This window comes from Micromys minutus (assembly GCF_963924665.1).
Source record: "Micromys minutus genome assembly, chromosome: 3".
Lineage (NCBI taxonomy): Eukaryota > Metazoa > Chordata > Mammalia > Rodentia > Muridae > Micromys > Micromys minutus.
In genome coordinates this window covers 67851545-67863663 of record NC_137972.1, presented here as the reverse complement: position 1 = coordinate 67863663, position 12119 = coordinate 67851545, and the positions used below count along the sequence as shown (strand labels likewise).

General features: G+C 48.9%; 1 protein-coding gene across 1 annotated transcript in view; it reads left to right on the top strand.

The window, feature by feature from the left end:
- LRRK1 (leucine rich repeat kinase 1) overlaps window positions 1-12119 on the top strand; it is a gene marked incomplete at its 5' end in the record, with an annotated part of 122201 nt that overhangs the window by 68059 nt on the left and 42023 nt on the right. Inside the window, 6 exons of the mRNA XM_080913828.1 lie at window positions 2250-2476; window positions 4353-4480; window positions 4577-4740; window positions 6266-6403; window positions 8597-8709; window positions 10426-10502. Of these exons, the coding sequence (XP_080769954.1) occupies window positions 2250-2476; window positions 4353-4480; window positions 4577-4740; window positions 6266-6403; window positions 8597-8709; window positions 10426-10502 (847 nt within the window). The remainder of the gene's footprint in view (window positions 1-2249; window positions 2477-4352; window positions 4481-4576; window positions 4741-6265; window positions 6404-8596; window positions 8710-10425; window positions 10503-12119) is intronic.

Genomic DNA, 12119 nt, shown 5'->3' with positions numbered 1-12119 from the left:
GTGGAAGGCTGTCTACAGGGGTGTTGGTCTATAGTATGCCCCATCTTACCCAGCATGCACTTGCCATGAGCTCATCTGCCTCCCAAGTATGTCATCCTGTCTTTGGGTTTCGACCACTTCTCTCTGGGCATGGGTTTGTCAGATTTCAGTTGTGAAGAAACATGTGGGGTGGGTCCTGGAAGGACAGTTAAAGAGCAGGCGGTTCCACCTGCTTCCCCTGTCCTTGGGTCTAGTGAGGTTGGTGGTACATACCACACTCCTCTATGTGGCTGGTTTGCTTCTACTGGAATGATCACTGTGGAAGGCTTTGCATCAGCCCCTGCCTCCAAGCTCCTGCCCTGCTTGAGTTCCTGTCCTGGCTTCCTTATATAAACAGGGATGTGTAAATCAACCCTTGCTCCCCAAGTTGCTTTGGCCTCAGTGTTTTATCACAGCAATAGAGACCCTAACCAGGATGCGTGCCAGGATATAACATTCAGAAATGGTTTGGTAAAGAGTGAAGAGTTTGCGTTTCATTTTCGAATGTTGTATTGTGTGTATGTGGGGGTCCATATAATGAGCACAGGTACCCTCGGAGCCAGAATTGTGGGACACCCTTGAAGCTGGAGTTTCAGACAACTGTGAGCCACACAACATGACTGCTAGTAGCCACACTCAGCAAGTGCTTAACCACAGAGCCATCTCCCTAAGCCCCAAGAGTGTACGGTTTTGTGTTTAGACAGAGCTGGGGGACATCCATAATGATGGTGCTTTGACAGAAGATGACTCTAGGTCTGTGGGGTCCTAGTTCAACTCTTGGCAAACTTTAGATTTTTCTAAACTTAAAAGCTTAGAGTACGTGGGAAGAACACAGTCATTAGAAAGGGAAAAGGCTGCCAGGGAAATGACTTATCTAACACAATTGTAAGAGGCTAGGATTCCTCTCTCCAGATCTTAGCTGTTCATCCTTCTTCATCTAAACAAATGGAGAGGGAGATAAAGGCCTGAGATCATTCTGTTGGAAGGGGTCAGCACTGCACACAAACCTTTACTGGATTTAGCCAAACAAGCTAAAGGCAGTGTGCACAGCACCACCTTGTGGCCAGATGTGATCACCTCTCAGCCGCTGCCAATTGCAAAGGCCAACTTAACCATCCTTATGGTTCTCATTTGTGAAGCACTAAGTTTTGTTTATAACTCTGGCCCTGTAACTTTCTGTTATGGATTTTTCGTTGCTTCGGATATACAAGCCAAAATAATAGATTTCTTCTCCCTGGAAACACAAATGAGTCTCAGATTCTCTGATAAACCTGAAAACAGAGGAAAGCCTTAGCCTTATGTATTTAACCAGGTCCCATTTGCTACCAGACAATAGCCGATCACGGGGATTTCTAACTTCCTCTTGTGAAAAAAGAATATATAAGGAACATGTTCTGGGGTGTGTACCACAGCAAAAAGGTCAGGCTGTTGTTTGTATGTGGCAGAGACTCCGGGCACAGGGGGAGTAGATATGTCTCAGAATGGAACCAAGGGAAGGTTTTACTATGTCTTCATTGGAGGCTACTGCCCGTGGAAATTGGAGACATCACTGGAAATGGGGATTCCTGTGTATCTCTGTAGGAATACTTGCATACGTACTTAGCTTTCTCGGGTTGACCTGAACTGAAGCAGGGCCAAAAGTTAGGGAAGCTGTCTGTTACTGACGTAGTCCTGGCCTGACTGTGACAGAGGAAAATGGGTGAACTTGTTAGGTTGTTACGGAGATAACCGTGGTTACTAAGCGGGTAGGTTTTTTGCTGTGGGCTGTGGACCAGAGTTCTGGATCTCCATTTGGTGGTATCCAAAGTGTGGCCTGGCCCAGCGCCAGGTGGCTGCAGACAGTGGTTGTCTAGATCACACCGAGTGAGTCACAAACAGAGATCTCGGGGCCACATTTTGGATTCCATCTTCTCCCTGCCTGAGAAGAGAACTTGCAAGCCTCAGTGGACAAGCCATTGCTGCTTCACTGCATCCCAGGGTACAGCTCTCAGGGGTTGTCTCTGGGCCCACCGATGCCCTCTAGAGGTGACTTGAAGCAGATGATTTGTCCAGAGCACACTCACCACCTCTGTGTGCCAACTTCCATAGTAGAAACTGGAGGCAAGGTAGACATGGTCCCAGCATCTCAGGACAGGGATCCAGCTGAAGTGGGTACACGGCCTCACTTGAACCTCCTACTCCAGGCCTGGACTTACCAAACTTACGTGCTGTTTCTTGCTGTCCAACCCCAGGCACTTCGTGTGAAATGGTCCCATCTTAGGTTGCCCTGGGTGGACCTCGACTGGCTCTTAGACATCTCCTGCCAGATCACAGAGCTTGATCTCTCTGCCAACTGCCTGCCTGCGCTCCCTTCCATCATCCCTTGGGGTCTCATCAATCTGAAGAAGCTCAACCTCTCAAACAACCACCTGGGGGAGCTGCCTTGCGTGCAGTCATCCGACGAAATCATCTGCTCCAGGTGGGCCCAGGAGTGTGCACAAAGTCCTCTGTGCCCGCCCGTCAGCGTGACCTCCCCACACAGGGTCCTAGGGTGAATTTTCCTTTGGAAAACTACTTTGTGGCAGTAGTTAAAAGGACTGCTTGTCTCTTACACAAGCTCACAGAAGCACGGCCATCGAGATCTCTGACCCTTTAGGAGTCAGAGAAGTCTGATCAGATGATCTGGGCACCATGCATAGCCATTCGGAGCTGTTTGTACAAAGGACCCAACTGGGTCCTGCTCAGAAATAGAGGACAGTGTCTAGAAGCTTTCTGGACTGGCAGAAGTGTTTCCCCCAAACGAAATAGCTGGTGGGCCCAAGGAAAGTGGTGGCCAGGGCTTGTGTGCTGGGCTTACACTTAGGCCACTACGTCTGCAGAGTATTTTTATGCATAGCCTTTCTATGGGGGCTGGGGACCTAAACACAGGTCCTTATGTTTGCACAGCAAGTGTCTTACCCATTCAGCCATCTCTGCAGACCCACACTTGGCCTTGTGTGTGTGTGTGTGTGTGTGTGTGTGTGTGTGTGTGTGTGTGAGTGTATGTGTGTGTGTGAGTGTGTGTGTGTGTGTGTGTGTGTGTGTGTGTGTGTGTGTGTGTATTCTTGGGGATCAAACTCATGCTATGTGCAGCCACCTTCCCATCCCTTCTGTCATCTCGTGTAAGGGGACAAAACTTAGTAGCAGCTACTGTGTGTCCCTTAATCCAGAGCCAGGCAGACCGGCTTACAGGTGCCACTGTTGCAGACAGTGTGACTGATGCTGTGGGGTCTCTATGCAGCTACGATGTGGAGGATTGAATACAACTCTGGGAATGTGGTGGCACATGAACACTGGTCGCTGCCTATCTTTCCTAGGTGGCCCAGGAAGGGAAGGACATCTGTCAATCACTTATCGAGTTGTTGTGACTAAGTACCCTGATGACTTCGAGAAGGAGGGGTTTATTCTGACTCACAGTTTGAAGGAGACAGTTTAACGTGGTGGGAAAGGCATGGCTGAAGGGTCAGAAGGCAGCTGATCATACTGTATCTGTAGTGAGGAAGCAGAGAGGCATGCCTGCTTCATGGTACTTAGCATGGTACTTCATGGATGCTGCCACGCATGTTCGGTGTCTTCCCATCCTCACTCACCTGATCCAAATGGTTTCTCATAGACATGCCCAAAACTGTTTGACAATCATGATGAACCATCAGAGGACTGTACTTCGATTTTAGGGGCGGGGTGCCAGGCTTCATCGCAGAAAGGATGTGAGCTGATTGCCTCCACTAAGGCTGAGGCTGGCAAGATTGCCCAGTGGGTAGAAGTGTTTGCTGTCAAGTGTGATGTCCTACATGCTGGCAAGGAAGAAATGGCTCCTGAAAGTTGTGCTCTGACCTCCACGGGGGTGCCAGGGCACACTGGTGCAATGTTTCAAAGAAACTGGGGGTTTAAACGCTGTAAAAGACATGACCGTTGGTAAGCCCTTGACTCTCACAAGTGAGTTTCACAAACCATAACCGGAAAGAGCAAGGACCACCTTCACGGGTTCCTTAACCTGGGTCCAATGGGCAGATCTGCAAGCCCTAAAAGGTTGCAGTCCTGCTCCATGGCCTCCTGGCAGTACCAGGGTACCACTTGTACCACTTGTTTTACGTGGGCAAAGATTTTAATCCCTAAGTGTTCAGAAGAACCAGGACCCATCAAAGTCAGATTCCATTACGGTACCGGTTAACCAAATGAGTAAAAATGCCTTGTAATGGCCCCGCTTGTTTCTTAAACTGCGTGTGCGGAGAGAACACATATGCCTTGTCTAGCGAGAGATCTTTAAGGACTGCTGTTGCTCTTCTGGTCCCTGACTCCCTTCTCTCTGGCCCCAGGTTACTTGAAATTGACATCTCCAGCAACAAACTATCCCACCTCCCGCCTGGATTCTTGCACCTCTCAAAACTTCAAAAGCTGAATGCTTCCAAGAACTACCTGGAGCGGTTGTTTGAAGAAGAAAATGGTAAGTGTCTCTGTCGACGGCCCTGTGTCATTAGATGCCTTCTTGCTGTTTGGGATTGGAATCCATTTGACAGTACACACTTCTTTTGCCCCACAGCCACTAACTGGATCGGCCTGCGGAAGCTGCAAGAACTCGATCTGGCCGACAATAGGCTGACTGAGCTCCCTGTCCAATTTATGCACTCCTTCAAGTCTCTCGTCTATCTGAATGTCTCCAGGAACAACCTCAAGAGCTTTCCAGATCCCTGGTCCTGCCCTTTGGTTTGTATCATGCAAGCCACAGTCGAGTTTGCATGCCGCCCTCGGCATCCTCACATGGTCTCCTTCGGGCTTGTGCTCGCCATATGCCATGAGTGTCCCTCCACATCGTAGCTGCGTAGAGACCCTACAGCATCAGTCACACTGTCTGCAACAGTGGCACCTGTAAGCCGGTCTGCCTGGCTCTGGATTAAGGGACACACAGTAGCTGCTACTAAGTTTTGTCCCCTCACACGAGATGACAGAAGGGATGGGAAGGTGGCTGCACATAAGCATGAGTTTGATCCCCAAGAATACACACACACACACACACACACACATACACACACACACACACACACACACTCACACACACACACACACACACACATACGCACACACACACACACACACACACACACACACACACACAAGGCCAAGTGTGGGTCTGGAGAGATGTCTGAATGGGTAAGACACTTGCTGTGCAAAGGACCTGTGTTTAGGTCCCCAGTCCCCATAGAAAGGCTATGCATAAAAATACTCTGCAGACATAGTGGCCTAAATGTAAGCCCAGCACACAAGAAGCAAAGGCAGGATTCCTAGGGCAAGCCAGCTAGCTAGACCAACCATATTTACGAGCTCCACGTTCGAGTGAGAGACCTGGCCTCAGTTAATGAGGTGGAGAGCAATAGAGGAAGAGACCTAATAACAACCCCTGGCCTCTACATGCTCACATGTGAGCACACATACATACATGCATACATACATACATACATACATACATACATGCATACATACATGTCACACGCTTTTTTAAAACACCAGGCATGGCAACACATGCCTATAATCCCAGCACTGGGAGGTGGAGATAGGAGAATCTCTGCAGTTGGCTGGTCAGCCAGTCTAGACCGTTGATAAGCTGCAGCTTCCCTGAGAAGCCCTGTCCAACAAAAGAGATGGTGGCGAACTATTGAAATGACGCCCAGCATCGACCTTTGGCCTCCACATGTACGTGTGTGCACACGTGCAAACCCAGATCTACACATACATACCAGTACAAATGCCAGGCAGGGTGCAGCTCTCTGGTGCACTGAGAAATGGGAAGAAGCGGGAGCCTAAGCCCAGAGCTCTGCAGACTAAATGGGCGTTTTGTTTCTTGGGAGCCTGGCTGGCCGAAGCCGGTGAATGACATGAGGGATATCTGTGCTTTGTTTCTGTTGGTTTGAAACCAAAGAATAAGCATTTCTAGTTTGGCCGCGTACTTGGGGAAGCAGAAGCTCTGAATTGGCCCGTTATTTCCTGGGACAATGGGCCGGATGGTGATAAAGGGAAAACTACGGGGCACGTTTGTCTCCCCTAGGAAATTCTGCCCCTGCTCCTGCAAGACAGGACAATGCAGCAGACGTGGAGGATCTGAAGCCCTCTTTCTCACCCTGCACTATGGTCCCAGAGCCCTGTCCCAGTACTCTCTCTTCTGACATCAAATTTACAGAGTTCTGGGCAGCACTACACGCAGAAACCTACTTACTATTCTCCCTCTCACTCCTAGAAATGCTGTAAAGCCTCCAAAAATGCCCTGGAATCGCTGCCAAACAAAATGGCTGTCTTTTGGAAAAACCACCTTAGGGATGCGGATTTCTCCGAGAACTCTCTGAAAGAGGTGCCCCTGGGATTTTTCCAGCTTGATGTGAGTCCAATGGTGCTCCATTTCTCACTGTCAACAGGGGTAAGAAAAATCCCTCTGGGCTGCAGGGAATCTATGTGTTTTTTCTGAGTTCGTGAGACATAAGAAGAAGAAGTGAAGGGTAAGTTTGGCCATCAAAGACACGCACAGTCTTGAGCCAAGATGGAGACCAATGGTCGCCAGCAAACAGCTGTGCAGGGAAGGGCTTGTTGGCCTGGGTTAGTCAGCTCTTTATTGCTGTAAGAAACACCCTGAGACAACCAGCTTCCGTGTGAAAGGGGGCTTGTCTTGGCTCAAGGTGCAGGAAGTATCAGTCCATATATACATCCACCATGTTGGTTTTAGTGGTTTGGGCCTGTGGTGAGGCAGTGCATCATGGGAGAACAAGGATGTTCACCTCACAGCCAAGACCTGAACTAACGGGGAAGCAGAAGAGATGTAGCCACACCATCCACCTCACGGGCACACCAGCAGTGAACAGAACACCTCTCCAGGCCCCGCTCTGAAAGGTTTCACCACCCACCAGTAACTCTCAGAGCCAAAGTGCCCACCTTTATTGTTTCTTTAACGTATGGTCTTTTAGAGAACCTCCTTGTCAAAAATAACAACCCTCAGAACTTCGTTCACAGTGGAACTTCTGCTTTGCTTTTGGCTGTAGCGAAGAATTAACCTAGAGCCTCACAGACAGCACAAAAGGGCTCAACCACTGAGCTCCAGCCCCAGCCCTTCATGCCGAAACCTTGAAGCTTGCCAGAGAGAGGCTCCTTCTGGCCTCCAGAGATCCCACGGAGCTTCACAAACTCTGGGGAAAGAATTTGTACCTAGAACACTGTACACAGTGTCTACACAGGGTCTCAGGCAGGCTGCGAGGCCCAGTGAGACCCAGAACAAGGGACTCCTAACTGTTCTCCAAAGGCATTGGGGTACTCCTGTAGGGTCTGATGGTGGGCTCACAGAACGCGTTGCCTGGGAAATGTGACCATGTTTGAACACTCAGGTACACCCCCTAACTTTCCCAGACAAGCTGCTCACACTATCTAGAATGCCAAAAGACAGCGAGCATCCTTTCAGTGTGCATATCTCAGAAAAAAGGGGGGGTGTATCAAGGGTATTAAGTCATAGATCCCCCAAGCAAACATGGGACAGAGGAAGAGACCCCCGTGGACTCACGGCTAGGAGAGAAGGCAGTGCTGCTGAATGTGAACCCATGTCACTGGTACCCACAGGGGCTGACTGGCCATGTGTTCCTACCATTAAATACTTACCTATTCTGAGTCCATTTCTCATACCAGCACCTTGCAGTATGGCTTCGCCAGCAAAGAGGAAAGGAGCGTCACTGAATCTCAACTCTATGTTCTGTGAAATTAGTTTCCCCCTGGTCTCTTTCGCCATATTGGAGACTGAGCAGGTCTCCACATCCCGGCCTAAGCCCTGGGCTAACCACTCGCGGAAGCTTTAATAGAAATGCAGAGGGTGGCAACCATCCTGGCCATGGTGGGTCATGGTATCAGCCCTTCAATAAGGGAAACCAAAAGCACATGAGGGGCTTAGTGTGGTACAGCCATGTGGTGGGTCTCTTGGGCCACATGATTGTAGGTGGATCTGTGATAATGTCACCAAGAAAAGCCAAGGTATGCCTCTGCTGCTGTCATTAAAGAAAGACATCCTCCAAGTGAGTAGGGACCCCAGTAGGCAAGGCATGGGGATGAATCTTGTATGCAGAGATACCAAAGGGGTCCCATACTATACAACTGAAGTCACTCAGTAGGTTTGCATTCAGCAAGGCTCACAGGAATAGACAGACCCCTATGTGGGGACCCCAGGGAGCCCATGCTGGGAGTTACAAGGTCATATGGCTAAGGCAGATCACCCATCGTCTTGTTGCCTCTCTGGGGACTGCCCAAGGAGGAAGTACCTAATGGTACTCCGTGTATTCCAAGCAGACACCACTAACCACGACTCTTAAGAATCTTTGGCCTCAGGCCTTTACACTCCTAGCCTACAGTTCTCACCAGCCTTGAGGAAAAGTCTAAACACATCATTCATCTCTGCCTGAGAGGATCTGGGGGAGTTTCCTATGGAGAAGTAGGCTAGGGTTATTTGGCTGTATGTTGACAGGGAGCCGGTGACCTGTCATTGCGACTTCTCCCTTTTCGTATTTAATATCATCTTTTCCCTTTCTCCTCCGTCTTTCAGGCCCTCATGTTCTTGAGGTTACAGGGAAACCAGCTGTTGTCTCTGCCACCTCAAGAGAAGTGGACCTGCAGACAGCTCAAGACACTGGACCTCTCCAGGAACCAACTTGGCAAGTAAGCAGGGAGCCTCCTTATGCCCTAGTATATAGAGACCCACAAATGGGGTCCCCTTGCCCCCAGATATGTATTTAACTGCAGTTGAGCCAGGCTGCTGTGTGACTGAAATACTGTGAGACAAAACAATTGCTCACCATTATGGAGGCTACATGTCTGAGACTGGGTGTCATGGGGTCTGGTGTCTCCTGAGACCTTCCTCTTTGACTTGTTAAAGTATCAAGGCAATGGTGGTGCAGCCTTTAATCCCAGTGATCAGGAGGCAGAGGCAGGTGGGTCTCTGAGCTCGAGATCAGCCTGGTCTACAGATGATGTTCCAGGACAGCCAGAGCCACACAGAGGAATCCTGTCTTGAATAGCAGACAAGAAAGTGGCCTCCCCATAGGTCTCCGTGATCTTTCTCTTTACCACTTCTGGCTTTCTATAGACACTCTCCATATTGGATTGGGGCCCATCCTAAAAAGCTCATGCCAACATAAACACTTTCTTAAAGACCCTAGTTGATGAACGTCCCTAATTCAGAAATGCTTGGGATCAAAGGCTTTCAAATTTTAGATGCCTCTGGGATTTTTGAAGTATTTGGATATATCCCAGACATCCTGAGATGGGACCCAAAGCTGAATACACATGTATGTGCATGTCTTGTGTCTTCCCCTTACACAGCATTTTCAGCACCCCTGAGTTTTAGCTGCAGCATAGCTCTGAGGTCAAACACCACAATAGCATCGCAGGGTTAGTCTTTGGGCGGCATCTGGATTCTAAACTTGGATAAACTATGCTACTGTGTGACTTCCCCCCCACACCGGGGAAAAATGACCAAACATGTTTCCCTCGCTATGGGACACTTGATAACAGTGCAGAGACACAGCCCCATAAGTCTAGCTTGAAGAATAGGTAACTTGTTGGGGTTACTTTGAGGACTCTGGGTGAGTCATAGGCACCCCAACTCACAGATGCTGGCTGCACTGTAGGCAGCTCCACCGAAGAGTGTCCTTTCCCTAGCGACAGTGGTTCGCACAGGTCAAGGGCTTATACATGGTATAATTTTCCCAAGCATCCTGAGACTTAGAAGCTTCTCTCTTCCCTCATGGAAGAGGGAATAGGTACACAGCAGAGTATTCCAACACGTGTTCCCAGTTCCAAAACCCTGGGACAAGGATTACAGGCAACATCCTGAGCCAGTGAGCTGGACCTTCCATCTGTAATTGTTACAGTCTCTCACTTCCGCCTAGACTAGAAGTTTCTAAGTTCTTTATCAGCAACTAATGTGTCTATCTATAGGTGGAATAAAAGGTATCCACCCAATGAAAAGTGAACAGTTAAAAATGAGCCCTGGAGAGTTCAGGGCCCTTAAGGTCATTGGCTGGCAACAGTTACTCTGTGGCTGCTAAGCAGAACACACACCCAAAGGCAGATTCTCTGGTGTCAGTGTACCAACTACCAGAACACCAGGTACAGGAGTGCTTGCACCTGCTTGGAGCTAGAAAGCCTGAGAATATGAAACTACTGTCTGTGGCCATTAGATTATCCTTTCTAAAGGCTTTTTCCAGAAGGCCCCTGAGTTCAAGGAAAGCCCAAGCACCTGCTGACAGAATTTGCTACCTCCTTCATGGTTCTAGTTTATGTAGTCAAAGACAATACACTCTGTTTCTTTGCCATGCTTGTCCTCAAATTTCTGAGTGGTCTTCCCTCCCCCCAAACTCCCACCCGCTACAGAAATGAAGATGGGCTTAAAACGAAGAGGATCTCCCTTTTTACCACCAGAGGGTGCCAGCGTTCTGGAACTGAGACAGGTGTGTGCTGAGCTGGGGAGACCTCAAGACATTTGTTGGGCTTTTTCCTTTCCTCTCCCGGTTGGAACTTCAGAGATGTTCATGGTCAGTTGAAAGGTCTGCCAGTGTAAATGGTTAGTGTTAGCATGTCACTGTGTGTGTGCCTGTGCCCCTAACTCCCCATCTGGAGCCCACCAATGCTAATACATATAGAGAACTATCCTAAATAAACTGTATACACAAGAATCTCAGTTCTCATTTTAAAAAAATAGGAAATATCCATTCATGCCATGCAGAGGAAACTGAGGCTTCACATGGACCTCACTCACAGGATAGATACTTCCTCCTCAGACTGGAAACTATTTCAGGATATGTCTGTGGTTGGATCTGGGAGAACCTGGGCTTCCTAACTTGCTGGCAGTCACCTCAGTCTACCCACACATGGTGGAGAGGCTCTCCTGACAGGATTCTTCCATCACGAAGAGCCTACCTCCATGACCTCATCTACACCTAACGGCTTCTTCCCAAAGACCCTGTCTCTGGATTAAGGGCCACCTGCATCAACTCAGTGTTCTTGACTACTTCTGGGTCATGTGACATGGAGCCAGGCTTCCACACAGACTCTGGGAGTCCACCTCTGGGGCAGGATCAGTGGTACCCAGTCCTCTCTGGTGCACTAACATCTTCTGTGCCATCGGATGCCACAGTCTCCTGGCTACAGGATAAATTGCACGGGAATCTTCCCAGGGCTCCAGGAGTAGAACTTTCCCCAAAGTTTATATTTTCTCTCACAAGGCCAGTGCTGGGCAGGGCATTCCTTAGGAAAGACATTGTGTCCTCTAAGAAAACCCTGCCCTGTGCTAAACAGTCAGGCCTCTTCTGCGCATGTGTATTCCTGTGTGCTTGTGTGTATGCATGTGTGTGGGGTGTGTCTGTGTGTGTGATTATGTGTGTGTCTATGTGTGTCTGTGTGTGTCTCTGTGTGTATGTGTTTATGTGTGCATATTTATCTACATGTCTATGTATATGTGTCTCTGTGTGTGTGTGTGTGTGTGTGTCTCTGTGTGTGTATGTGTCTATGTACATGTGTGTGTGTATTATGTGTGTCTGTGTGTTTGTGTGTCTGTGTGTTTGTGTCTCTGTGTGTGTATATGTCTATGTGTGTCTATGTGGGAGGGGATCTATGTGTATATTTACATTGAGTCCAGAGAACAACCTCAGGTGCCATTCCTTGGATGCCTTTCCCTTCTGTGTGTGTTGTTTGTTTGTGGGTGTTGACAAGGTCTTTCACTGGCCCGCAATTCAACAAGTAGGCTAGGCTGGCTAGCCACCATGCTGCTTCTCCAGCACTGGGATTACAGGTATGTCCCACATGCCACCGTCTCTTCTAATCCCCCCTGGGAATCGAACCCAGGTCCTTGCAAGGCAGGATTTTGCAGACTAAGGCACCTTCTTTATTTTATTTGCAGCTGTTGAGTGTTGACTGTAAGCATGTACAGGACACAGTGTACCAAGTGCACGGAGCAGATCAGAGACACTGGCATTTCCAGCACCTCAGACTGGTAGATCTTTGTGCTGGAAACATTGAAAATGCCCTCTGCTGAGAATGTACAATCAGTTATCAAATGCAGTTATTTT